General features: G+C 36.2%; 1 protein-coding gene across 2 annotated transcripts in view; it reads left to right on the top strand.

Moving 5' to 3' along the window:
* Nucleotides 1–13,976, top strand: part of MIPOL1 (mirror-image polydactyly 1) — a 187,416-nt gene that overhangs the window by 95,949 nt on the left and 77,491 nt on the right. For both annotated transcript variants that reach the window (XM_026090883.1, XM_026090884.1), the window contains exon 11: nucleotides 998–1,105. In XM_026090883.1, coding sequence (XP_025946668.1) covers nucleotides 998–1,105 — 108 coding nt within the window. The remainder of the gene's footprint in view (nucleotides 1–997; nucleotides 1,106–13,976) is intronic.

Here is a 13,976-nt window from a genome sequence, read left to right as displayed (position 1 = left end):
AATGGAGAGCAGAATAAGATTTTACCCATGCTCTTCCTTGTGCAGCCTGCCCTCTATTTCAATTTTTTTTGGTATTGTCTAGTTTTATTTCAATGTTCTTTTCCTTATTTCTGTCTAACAGTTCTCTCATAGATCTTCCTGATACCTTCATATTTTCTCTTACTTTGTATTTATGCAGCAAAATTTTTTTGTTGGTAAGACAATAATTGTCTGCTGACAACTAATTTAAACCAACAAAGAATTTAGCTCTTTTAAACCAAGGTAACTGGGCACAGCCTTTTATAGTTACTGTAGAAACTGGAATATGATTTAGCTAACAATTTGCAGATCCCTGTTCTTTATTATACATTTTCAGCTGACAGCAGTAACTATATATGTATGCATGTACACAGTCACAAATGTTAAATTTTTCATTCTTTGTCATTAAGTTCAATATTTAAATCAAAACAATCTTAAAACTTCTTTTCTTCAAAGATGTGGTGTGTGTTTGGAGATTAGAATAATCTCGTAGTATGAAAAATATAAGTATAAAATTTACGTGTATATTTTCTAATATAGTGGTGTGTTCTGAATTTGGGAGGAGGGTCTTTAATTTGCTTGCTTTTTTAAAAGCTTATATATACGTCCTTTATATCCACTTACTTAATAAATAAAAGCCAAAATCTGGCATTACACTGGCATAACTAGGAGAGCTATTTAGTCCCAGTATCTTTGTAATTTTTAATACTACTTAAAATATTTTACAAAATGTCTTTATCTGATACTGAATTTAGGGGGGTTTTTTGGCTTACAATTGGATCAGGAAAAAACTGCATAATGATGCACATATAAAAATGTCGCTCTAGTAGTGGTTTGGCTTTTGGATTGTAACTTGTTTTTGTCTGATGCTTTCTCTACTGCGGAAATAGTGATGGGGTTATTTACGTTAATTCATTTGGCTTGTTGAAAAAAATATGCCCATGCTCCTCTACTTAATGGGATTCTTTCCTCGTTGCAGTGCAAGCGGCTGGAGCAGGAGCTTCATCATCTGAAAGAGCAGAACCAGACTTCAGCAAACAACACGAGACATCTGACTGCTGAAAACAATCAAGAACGTGCTCTGAAGGTAAATCTCCATTCCTTCTTGCAGGCAAATTAAGGTTGTAAGCCCCTGGTGCCAGCTTTCTGGGCTGCATATATCAGTTGTGTACATTTCGGCAGAAGTGAGCTATGGTGTTTGCCAACAACCCCTTCTTTAAACACAGATACAGCACCCTTCTGTTATGGTATTATTTTATTTTGTGTATGAAAACAACAAGAAAAAAATAATGTATCCTCCATATTATTGGGCTGTGTTGTGGTAGTTAACGCTAAATTCTTGGAGCCTGTCCTTGAATACCACATTTCATAATGTGAAGAAAACAGCTAGTATTTGCTTCATGGTACTTTCGCAAAACTAATATTTTAAAGTGTGGCTGTTTGATCTGCTGCTAGCAGTGTGTGCTATATTAATAACACTGTTGACCTATACTACTAGTGACCACATAGTTGATACTACTATTTGCAAAAGGGTAGCTGTTTGGAATTGGGAAGAGGAATAATAAGTCTTGTCAATAAGAATAAAAATGAGCAGAAAGGAGGGAGAGGGTCAGAGAAAGGACAGTGTAAAGTGACAGCTTACTCCTGCTTTGGTTTGAGAAAGTGGTATTGTAACATCAGTGGAATTGATAGCTACATAACTAGCAAGCCCATCACTAGCCAGAATAAGAGAAAGTGCCAGGTAAATATGCAAGCATCCTATGCATGCCTATTCAAGCACTATATTTTTAAAAATCTCTTTTATAAGTAGTGGAGAGACAATATAAATTCAGGAGAAGCTGCTTTGTTGGTAGAGTGTTGTCATTTTAAAACTGTGTTTGATTTAGGCCCTAAGATCCAAATGAATCTCAAAAGATCTCATAAATCTCATTATAGGCAGGTTTTCCTCTGCCTCCTTTCTTATATTTTAGGAGAACATCAGTAGTAGTGCAATGACTTGATCGATGCAAGTTGTAGGAATTAAAGCAACTCCTTGTGTAGCTTGACATTTCTCAGAGAAAAAAAAAGTATAATGAATAAACTGAAAGATGCTGCATGCCACACAAATACTGTATGTTCCATGGGCTTACTACCATTAAAATCTCTGCTGAGTATTACAAAATCAGGTGTGCGATACTGAAAGGAATCCATCCTCAGGTGACTGGAAGTAGAGATCATAAACATTCCAGGACAATTTCTGACCACAGAAATAGAATTTTCTTGAATCTGGTATCACTAAAAGTTAGTATTTGCCAGTATTTGGCAAAACTATTTGAAATAGTGTTATTTTTTAAATTAATTTCAGGCTGATTTGGTTTTTCTGTATGATTGAAAATGTTATGCACAGAGTCTTTCTGTTGGAAAATGGCAATGTTTTATTGAAATTACTCTTTTTACATTTAATATTGTCTGATATAATGCTTTCAGAGCAAGAAGTGACTTAATAGTTTAGAGTGTTACTAGGATTTAATTCTAAACCTGATATTACTCTCCTACCACCTATTCTTTAAATAAACTAATTTCTGGCTGGCCTGTCACAGGCATTTTTGATTTTTCAAAGTTAGAGGTTAATTGGTCATGGTCTCCTGGAGATGAGAGTCTGGGAAGGAAGAAAGAAATGCTTTTCAATTTTTGGTAGTCATACTTTAATATTATACCCTGTAAGGTTTGTCTCAATTTATATTACTGTTGTCTTCAGTGAGGACAGATCCCTCTGAGTACTTTTTAAAACGCTGGTTGGTTAAGTTGAGTTCTTGATCTTTAAAATAGGAAAATACCCATCAGAAATATTGGCAATAGTAGTTAGCTTTGACATACGGCTTACGAACACTGGTCTTGATCAGTTCATTTAGAGCATTCATTTAAATGAAAAGCTTGTCACCTCTTTTATTGTATACCCTAAAAAATATAGACCAGCTAGCAAGGATGAAAGTCATGTCAGTGATTTCTTAGGAATCAGTATAATCAGCACCCTGTTAGGCCTGTCTCTCCTCTGGCCAGTTTGCTGCTGATGCTGTTAGCAGCAGAGCTCACTGTAAGAGAATTTTCACGTCTTATTGACAGGTAATTCACTATGATATCTTGGCATACACCTCTTCTGTGAAATCCTCTTATTCTTAGCTACCTCATCCTACCTCTTATGTGCTCTTAGTAGCTATCATAAATCTTTGCTACACACCRAGTGCATGTACAGACCTAAGAATCCACTCCTGTCAGCTACAGATCATCCTCTAGGTCATCTGATCATTTTCAGAGAAATATGACAGGCAATTTGTCTCTCTAGTGCAGAGTAAAATATCAGCACAATTATTTTTGTTTTCACTGTGATCCAGAGTACTACATTTACTTTAATCACCTCTGCATGCAAAGTATTATATGCTATTAATTCAGATGTAAACACGTGTCTTGGAGAGGGAGTCCATATAGTCATTCTTTGTCCATCTAGGATAGATTATATATAAGAAAGTTGTTTTTTTTTTTTAACAACAAAAAAACTGTAATTTTCCCTGGTTTCTTAAGCTTGATTGTTGTTGTCCAATCCACTTTGGTGAAAGATGTGTTGTGGTACAGTGAAGTGGTAAAAGTGTATTGTGATAAAGATGACAAATTAGAAATTTGATGCTATAGATTTGCTTCAAAGAGTAATGGAAGGGTAAACATCAGATGTGGTGCAAAGATGCATATAATCTTAACTGAATAAAAATACGGTAATCAGGATCAGATAGATTAAGGATGGCATGAAAGTTTGTGATAAACCTGAGATCATTGCCTCTCTGGGATCCTGAAATACACTTAAACAATAACCTGTTGGGTATTGTCATTCTTACTTTTTAAATTCATCTTTCTTACAGTAGTGAGTTGCTCAGAAAGAATAAAAATTGTAAGGCCAATATACACAAGTAACCTGTTTCACTCCACCTATGATATGATCTAATAGTTAAGATAAACTACAAACTTTCAGATTTATTTTTAGTTATGTTAACTCCCAGAGCTGCAGCCACCCTTGTTTGAGACATTAGCAGCGCATAGACTCCTGATTGAGGGAAAGCAGGAAAGAGAGACAGCTTTTAGCTGTGGGAGAGTTGGCCTAAGAGGCAGGCATTGTATCACATGGCAGAGACTGTAACTACTTTACACAACTCTTTTTGTAGGGTTTTGGTTATTTGCAGCTGACTAACCCTTTCTTTCAGTGGAAGAAGAAAGGAGAAAAACCTTGAGAATTGTGCTTATTAAAAAAAAAATTGTCTAAACACTCAGTCAAGACCTGTTCCTGCAGATACAMATATATGAGGGACTCTTCATGGGAATGATGCCATTGATGTGTTTCTGAGAGTGGTGTTACCCATATGGACAGCTACTATTATCCCTGAAGTGAATTTTACAAACATTGATAAAATTTAAATAAATAGTGGTTAATAACAGTAGTTTAGAGAATGGTACCTARGGCGTCCAAGCAAAGGTCTTTGAGGATGACAGTATCACTGCCAAAGTAACATGGTGGAGAGTTAAGAAAGAACAGGTAATGGATTAACAAGCTTTCCCTTTCTTACACTGATTTAGAAAACTATTCAGGTTACCTGCAGATTACAAAGTGAAGGAGTGCTGGAAAGAGGAAAGCAAGGAATTGCAGAGTACTTTGATGCTTTCAGAAATCTCTAACCCACCTAACAATTTCTCTTTTATTTAGAAGGCATGACAGATAATATAATGTGGTTTCTAATTCCATAGGGAGGACATCAGTCATTTTACATGAATGTATTCTGCTGTACTAATTGCTGTTGGATGCTTTGTACTTTGTGATGTGGAATGGCTCCTTCTAAGATATTAGGGGATACACGAGTAATCTTAACTCCTGCAATGATTTTTAGAAGTGTAAGCCCTTCATAGGATTCTATTAGGACATTAGACTAGGAAGGAGATTACTTTAAATAGTGCTGGCAGTAAATTGGTCAGATCACAAAGATGATGTAAGCACTCTTGCATACTTTTCTTTTTTACATACTTTTAGTACCTGTGTCACACCTGAGGATCATGTATCAAATAAAATATATGATACACAAGGCATGCTGTATACACATATACTGTTCAATTTCATCATACTATACAATATAGCATCTCTATGTGTTTGGTAAGATAGCTGGTCTTACCTAATCTCTGCCATGCATATTAGTACTATGGGATTTAAAATTCACATATTTAATGAATTTATGGAATAGAGCATTCCATGCAGTGATGGTGATTCAGTCCCACAATGCCAAATTGGTGCTCCTATTTTTTAATATTCTTATTGTCATAGGGGATTATATTAATTGAATGAAAAGGTTGATTTCAAATCTCCCCCCCTCAAGTAATGCCCAAGACTATACAGAGGTCACTGAGTGAAAAATGTGGGCCTCTATTTCCGTACTTCAAGTAAAAATAATCCCCTTCTGTCTGAAACCATTTTAAAAAATCTCTTATAATATTTCAGATTGATTTATGCCTAAATCTTTTAGGGATAATTGCTTCCTAAGGGCCTATACATTTGCACTTTTAGTACATTTTCATAAAATAAGATCTACAGAGTGCTTTGCAGTTCTAATGTGTCAGGGTCTCTATGTAAGATTATTCATTTGTGCTTGGCCTTCGTAATTAACATTTGGTCTCTACTGATTCTGATAAATGTATTCCCACATTATACTGAAATAACTGATTCAATTAAACATAGAAAAGTTCAAGAATTGCTGTTTTTCATCGGTGTTCAAGTATCATTGTGGATCATTTTGTTGYTGTTGGCTTTGTAGTGTGTAGTTTTGGAATACAGAGTTTTAAATAATAGGTTCTCATAAAGAAGAGTAAAGGTTTTGCCAGTGTTTGTCCTCTTTACTGTATTGAAAAAAACTGAAAATAAGTCTTGTGAAACCAATAACTTAATATGAAAATTAACGGAAATTGTTTAACTGGATTTGAATGCAACATACAGAGAAGTGATTTTTTTTTTCACAGGCCTATGATTTAATTTTTAATTTTGAATTAGGCAGTTCATTCTTTTTAAAACAACTATTAATCCGCCTTAGCCACCAAAGAGGCATACTAATTTACTTTCAAGCCAAACTCAAAATGGAGGAGAGGCTGTTTCATGATGATACACGAATCAGGTGCCCCTTAATGAGTTTACTCCAGCCAAGTATGATGTCATTAGAACTTGCAAAGGTTATTCATCTCCTTCAGAGCTCTTAGGATGTTAATCTTTGGCTATGATTGGCTATTTTTTTAGTTTTGTTTTTCTGATTAACTAGTCTTACTAGCTGTGATTTTTCTGTAGAATTCATCCTCCATGTTTCCATGGTTTTATTAAGAATATCATAAATTTGGAGTTAGAGGCAAGAACCTGATCTAAAGGAGCTGTCAGAGATTTCTCTAGAGTAGATGAATCACTGAGTGTCATAAAGCATGTATAGCTGATGTCATCTACTTTCTGATGACATGTAAGAAATGTGTTGGGACAGGAAATCTATAATGCATAGCAGCTTGGTAGTTCCAGTGATGATGCCTATGAAAAAGCCACTCTAGAATGCTTAATTTAAGAAGTCCCTGATGCCCTTCATGAATTGTGTTAAGCTCTGTTTTAAATCCCAGACATTCCAAGATTCTTAGAGTGGAAGCCATTTTTCCATATCTGCTTGTCTACACCAGCCACAAGAACAAATCTAGCTGAGTATTCAACCAATCATCTGTGAAGAGCACAATCACAGAAGAATTTGGTGCCATAATGGGCTTAAAAACATTAAACAAGCTGAAAATGAAGTTTAAAATGCTTGCTCCTGTTGAAAAACATGGAATGTTCATTTTATTTAGATGTACAATATGGGCTATGGGATAAAGTGCTTTTAACCATGGTCCTATCTGCAAAAAATAAGTCATACTAGCATTGCTTTTATTTTTAGTGGATTTCAGAGCTTAATTCTAATAAGTCTAGAGCTGGTTTATGGCTATAAAGCRTCTGATTTGTTTCTGACAGAGCCATGCACTTTTAATGTACTACTGTAATCCAGGGAAACTTGCCTGAACCAGGTATAGGAAACTGAGAAATTGAAATCTTGTCTCTTCTATGCAAATTCCAGTTCAGCATACTATTTTTATATTTTACTACAGTCATTAACTGCATTTTAGAAAACATTTATGGAAAAGCCTTACAATACTTTCATAATAATTTATAAATAAGGTGGCCAAGATCTTTTTGATTTGTTGGAAACCTAGAACTTAGGTTTTGAGCATGACTGAGCCCAACTGTATCCAGAGCACCGTTCTGTTGACTTCGGCCATTAGAGATTTCATATCTCTAACCATAACCATCTCATAACCATGCTATTCTAACTACCCACCTCATCTCTGTGGGTGATGGAAACCAATTGCTGGCTACCAATATTGTATAGCCAGCAGACATTACATTATCCACAGGTGAAGTGGGTGTCACACCCTTCTGCAGGTACTAGTCTACAAAGCAACTAGACATTACACCTCCAGGAGTTTGGATCTTGCTGTTGATCTGCTTGTTGGTATGGCATTATTTTGAGTCATATAATAAAAGATACTTTAAAAAAGATACTGTACTTCAGAGTTTATTGGCTTTTTTGAGTCAATTGCCCAATATTTGTATGTTGAGCAATTAACCCATTTCTCGCACATTTTGCTATGAAATCTTCTGGGCAGTGTGCACTGTTCCCTCCATATCTAATGGGCAAAGAATGTCAACCTGTGAAAACTCAAGTCTGAGAGCTGGCTCTATAGCCTAAAGCAGTCATGCTTTTAATTCTGGTGTGCTGCTATCTATAAAAGGGAGTGCTATCACATTTGCTATATAGGAATGCTTGAGGACTGGGAGGCCAGCTTCATACTGGAAGTAGAAGAGGAGGGAAAGTACCTACTGGAGGTGGAAATAAAATGACCTAGTAAACCTTGGAACATGTTGTTGACAATCTGGAGGTGAATAAAAATGCACAAACATTTTTCTTCAGTTGCTACTTCCTAGACGTTTTAGGGGACAGAGTAGATACAGTTGCAATCTTAATTGCCATTAAACAGAGCTTTTGCTTGTGCTGCACTAAAGAACACTATCACAGGGTCTTAAGGGATGTCACTAAGGTTAGACCTAAGTCTGTTCAGCTCTTACCCATGCTAGAAACATGATTAGTCTCTGTGTGTCCAGTGTCATTAATACATAACACATCAGAGGAGCTCAGTGTAAGCCAGTGCACCATTCTGTAAATAAACTTTAAAATGAGGCTGTGTACAGTTCCTGCAAAAGTAATTTTACCCACATTCCAGTTGATCATGAATCTTGACACAAAGGTGATTAAGGAGCATCTCTCATATGAGGAGAGACTGAGAGAGTTGGGACTGTTTAGCCTGGAGAAGAGACAGCTCAGAGGGGATCTTASCAATGTTTATAATATTTGATGGGAGGGTGTAAAGAACAGGGGGCCCTGACTCTTCTCAATGGTGCCCAGTGACAGGGCAAGAGGTAAAAAGCAAAAACTGAAACACAGGAAATTCCAGCTGAACATAAGAAAGTACTTCTTCGCTATGACAGTGGTTGGACAGTGGAACAGGTTGTGGAGTCTCCATCCTTGGAGATATTCAAAACCTGACTGGAGACAGTCCTGGGCAACCTGCTCTAGCTGACTTTGCTTGAGCAGGAGGGTTGGACCAGGTGATCTCCAGAAATCGCTTCCAACTCCAGCTATTTTGCGATTCTGTGATTCTGTGTTCTTTTCTGCTAGAGTGGTAGTGTCTCCAAAATCTATTGCCACAGACTTCTGACAACCCACTCAGTCATCTGTATATATGGAGGAGAGAAAATAAGTCACGTAATCCTATAGCTGCCAGCATTCTCCCTTGGTCCCAATGGAAAGAACATGAGCTCTGGTCAAATTTTCTTTAGGTCAGTCATCTGAAGTTTCCTTGAACCCAGCAGGTCCTTTGAGCCAGGTGTCATAACCTTGTCCTTTGACTATTTCAAGTCCTGAGATCCTCAGCCAGTGATTTCTCCTCTATCTGTAATCATGTATTTTAAGTGTGTAATAGTTTGTGTATTCCGTGTAAGGTGAAGGTAACTAATTCAACACCATTTGACCATGTGTCAAAGAGCCAGTTTCAGAAATTTGACCTACTACTATCACTTTCAATGGCCAGTTCTTTTAATGGTTTTTACAGCCATCCAAGCTGACAGAAACTTTCTTTAGTTATGCTAATCTTGACAGAGTTCACTAGTGTCAATTACATTCTTAACGACAATATCCTCCCATCTAGTCATCAATATATTTTTGCATTGTAAGACATTTGTTTTATGTATTTATTGGCCAAAAATACCTTTAGTATATGAAGAGAGCTGAAAGTTATAATATTTGCGTAAATACGCCATGTAAGCTAATACAGTATTTTCCCTCAATGGAAAGCATGGGAAATAAGTAAGTCATGCAGACTCCCTTTAGAAACAAAAACTTCCAGAATGTGATAAATCTGATTTATGTGAAACATCTGCCTGGGAGTTAAAGAGGAACTATGTTTAATAACTTGCATGATTTTCAGTGATCGGTTTGTGATGTCGTTAAGTGGCCATTTTTTGTTGCAGGTAGTTTATATTGTCTTGGTTCACTAAGGCATCACTGTGGGCCAGAATTTTGAACTTTCAAAATTGAAGGAAACAAACATACTTACCAGTGTTCTTTTCTGCTTCATAATTTGCGCTGGTTGTAGCACTGTCCTGTGTCTGTGAGGTTGTTCTTTCACTGACAGCATTGCCTGGCGAGACAAAGTTGTGTTTACATTGTTCTTTTCACAGCCCTTACCAGAGATTTCTTGGACTCCATTCAAATGAATGGAGACCAAGCAGTGATTCTTCTTCACCTATTGTGACCTCAGGTCTGTCAAAATTGCTTCAAAGCAAAGTAATGTATGGATGAGAGTTAATGTTTGTTGGCAGAACAACATTTATCCTGAAAATGATCTTCAGAAGAGCTGTATCCATCTAATTAATTATACTTGTCTAGGACAATGTATATTTTACTCAGTCTGAGTATTCTTCAAATTGACTGTAAATAGCTGCACACGAATGACACCAAATGTGTCTTGATATACTGAACAATAGCTAAAAGAGTTTATTCACCTTGCCTGATGAGCTTAAGTCTTCCTTCTATCCAGTTAAGAGATGCTGAAAGTTTCTGACCAGAGCAGATATATTAATTGAACCTTGATTCAGTTCTAAACATTAAGGAATCCATTATTCATTCACACTTCATATCTGATGTCAACTTTCATCTGCTCTACTAAAACTTCCTTGGAGGTCTGTTGCTTTTCACTTGATGGCTTTCAAATCTGTCTTTAGCACCAGATTACCCATGACAATCTTATCCATCAAGATGTCTGTACATACTATAAATGTCCCTTTGTCATTGGGGATGATGTGATTATTCAGACTGGTTGGCTGGTTCTTTTATTTTTTTGGCTTCCATTTCATAGAAGGAAATAGTCTTCCCTTGAGGTTAGTCATTATCACCACCCCCAGTTAGCAGAAAGGTTATTTCTGATGAGTGCAGCATGTTCTTAGTATGCAATATTGTGGTTTCAAGTTATTCTGAATCTGCATCATAATTCTCCCAATCATCTAAACTGCTTCCATGTCATCACTTTTGATGTGTAAAGCATAATCACTTTCATGATAATAGGTTTCTGTGACCACAAACTTTCTATTAACAGCACTGTCATGCATGTTTTTCACTTAATCATTCTTTAATTGTGCATCTGCACATTTCATACTGACTTCATGAGTATTTTTCAAGTACTCTGTTCTTTGAGGCACCTGTTTTTCCTTGTAACATGATAGTTTCCACCTTGTATGGTTGATTCAATAGGTAACTGTCTCAGTGACTTCCTGGGAGTTCCTTCCTTGCTTAATGACACTGATAACTTGCCTTTCAATCAAATTAGATCCAAAACACTTTTCTCAATTGTAAATGTTTTGCGGCACTGTTTAGGTTTTTGTCTGAACTGGGCTGAAGTCCTTCAAAACTGGGGTACTTTGTGGATCTGGGACAGATCTCAGATATATGTTCCAGGAATATATATCCTGAAAAAAGTAGATCTTCTGAAGTTCCAGAAGATGCTACAAATTGTGCAAGCATCCTGTGGCCATCTAGAAGGGTTTCAGTTGCCCACTCTTCTTTCACCCCTTACCTTCACAGAGGTGACACCCATGCTTTAAYCCATAATAAAAAATTGGTGTGTTCTAAAATGCACTGAAATTCATCGGTATCTTGTAAATAAGAACTACAGAATCTGATGCATGAGCAAAATGGATACTGTAGCAACCATAATCGTATTAGAAAAGCTACTCAAATGGAAAGGCTAGTACTTACTAAAAAAAAAAAAAAAAAAATCCATTAAACTGTAATGATAAACCTTGTGACCCCCTCCAGTAGTAGAGGTTATCACTCCAGTCATGGGTTCATGTTTCTTTCATTCTGCCCAATAATATATCAATAGAAGTACTACTATGAACCTTTGCAACATCTGAACAGGTGTCATATAGCTGACGTTCAAACAGTTATAAACATTTTTTCCCTTTCCGTTTAGTATGGAGTTTCATTTCAGGACCACATGGATCAAGAATGAAGGGCATATGTTAATCTAATTGTAAAGCAATGGCAGAGAAAAACCTGATGCATCAGACCTACTAACAGAAAACTAGGTCTCCCTCCTATAAAACAAAACAAAACAAAACAAAAAAATATATATATATACACACACACACRTTGTAAAACACATATATATAAAACAAATTTCCAAACTCAGTTAAGAGACTGTAAAGCTGAAGCCATTTTTGTACATAAAATAATAACTATTTTCTGTAATGATTAGAGAAGTCTTTACCATTAGTTTCTGTTAATAGTAATGTCCTTAATCTTCAGTGAACTTAGGTGACAGTTTTTTAAGTGACCAGCTTCTCTAGCTTTACGTGAAAGAATACAGGAAATGTTCCCAACATCAAATCTTAAAGCTTATGTTAGCATAATTTTCAGCATGTCTATCAATATAGTGCCATAATAAAACAAAGCAAATGTGAAAAATATTTAGCCAATCACAATTTTTTCATTTCTCAGAGGTACTGAGTGTTAAATGATGCTGAGACAATATATGAAATGTAATGAATGAAGAGGCAGAGTGATGTTGTTAGGTACTAGTTTTTTACTTCATGAAACTTGCTTTTATACATATAAAATCCTTCATTCCTGCATGCAAAGTGTCGTAGATGCTAATTTCCAATCATTTTCATATCTTACTGTATATCCTTTGATTTATATGATGCACAGAGAAAGGTTCCTCTTTAGTTTGAGCAGCAGCTATAAACAAAATCTTGAATCTGAGTGCATGATGACATGTTAGTTGTCCTAAGCCTTTGTGCAAAAGGCAAGCTCTACAGGAGCATTAAATAGCAAAGGTCTTGCTCTGACCCATTCATGACCTTCCTATCTGAAAGGCCTCACAGCAGTAATAGAATCTTCTTTAGGTCCTGGGTAGAGGAGACCAGGGATAATATAGAGGGTCAGAATAAATATTTCTGTGTTTTACCTATTTACTAAAAAGGAATCTTTGGTTTTTGTATGTGAAATTTTATCCAAGTTTCTGTTCTGAAGTGGAGAACCCCTTACTAACATTTTGCATGCAAGTGATCTTATTAAGATATGGCTTTGTGTAGAGCAGGAAGAGAGATGGCAAAAGAGGATGCTAAAATCTGAGTCCTTAATATGGTCTCAAGGCTACAGACCAGCCTTGGCTCAGAAGCCCCAAGGTACTATGTGTTTACTCTTACTGTCTTTCTGCTGTGATTTGAAAATCTTTTCCTTTCTATTCCCAGCTGAGAAGCCTCTTTAGATTTTAAGAATTAATCACAGAATCAAAAATGAGAAATGAGACATGTCAAAAGAGCCCATATTCAGAATTTGCAGTTTTGTGCTCAGCCATCATTTACTTAGAGGAGTCAGGACTCGCTTTTCCTCCCCTGTTTAATTTCCATCCATTTATTCGATCTGGTGCAGAAGTACATCTATGATAGCAAGGAACTTGTGTTCCTAGATCAGTTAGAGGCTGTTGAAAATCCAATTTTTTTCCTCATAAATAAGAGCAAAATCCTGATTCTATGGGTGGGACAGGGTGGAGGTGTAAAGGAAAGGGGGATTCTGCTGTGCACCTGTTCAGGTTTCTAAGGTGAAGAGATGTGCTCCTTGCATGCAGTAGACGTGTACTTCTGCCCTGGCAGTAATCTGGTCATGAGGAGAATGCCTGAAGAGTGGAAAGAGCTAATGGACTTGAATCTATTTTAATCTTTTTATTTTTCTCCTTGAAGGTAAGCTTTATGAAGTAAAATATTCCTCATCTCTCTTCCACAGATCTCCAGTTTCTGTAATGAGATTATGGCTGGACTTCTGCTTTTCTCTGAGTAAGCTTTAGAGCAAGTTATATTTTAGGGTTTGAGTAGTAAATTTGACAGTGTAACTCAGTAATTCTGAGTTTCCAGGTCTTAACTGTAAAATAATTGTGCAGGCCCGCTTGTTCTCCACCTATTCAAAAAGTATATTAATATTATCTTTACTGATTAACACAAGCACAGATAGAATTTTGACATATGAAATAATTAACCTCGCTTTTTATTGTTTATAAGACTTCAAAGGTATAAAGTAAGGGTCACATCAGAAGAAGTATATCAATGCACTAAGTTTTCAACTCTGTGTATTAGATTTATCGTTAAAGAAGGTCAAAAAAGGTCTGGTATCTCAAAGAAGGTCTGATATCTCCTGTAAAATACAGCATTTGCAATTAAAACTTCAATTTCTTATGCCTCCAAAATACAGTCAGCTGTATTGTTACTTCAAAAATTCAGC

This window comes from Apteryx rowi, unplaced genomic scaffold (genome assembly GCF_003343035.1).
Source record: "Apteryx rowi isolate R43461 unplaced genomic scaffold, aptRow1 scaffold_88, whole genome shotgun sequence".
In the NCBI taxonomy this organism is placed as follows: domain Eukaryota; kingdom Metazoa; phylum Chordata; class Aves; order Apterygiformes; family Apterygidae; genus Apteryx; species Apteryx rowi.
The sequence above is the reverse complement of the archived record's forward strand: the minus strand, read 5'-3'. Positions and strand labels throughout refer to the sequence as shown.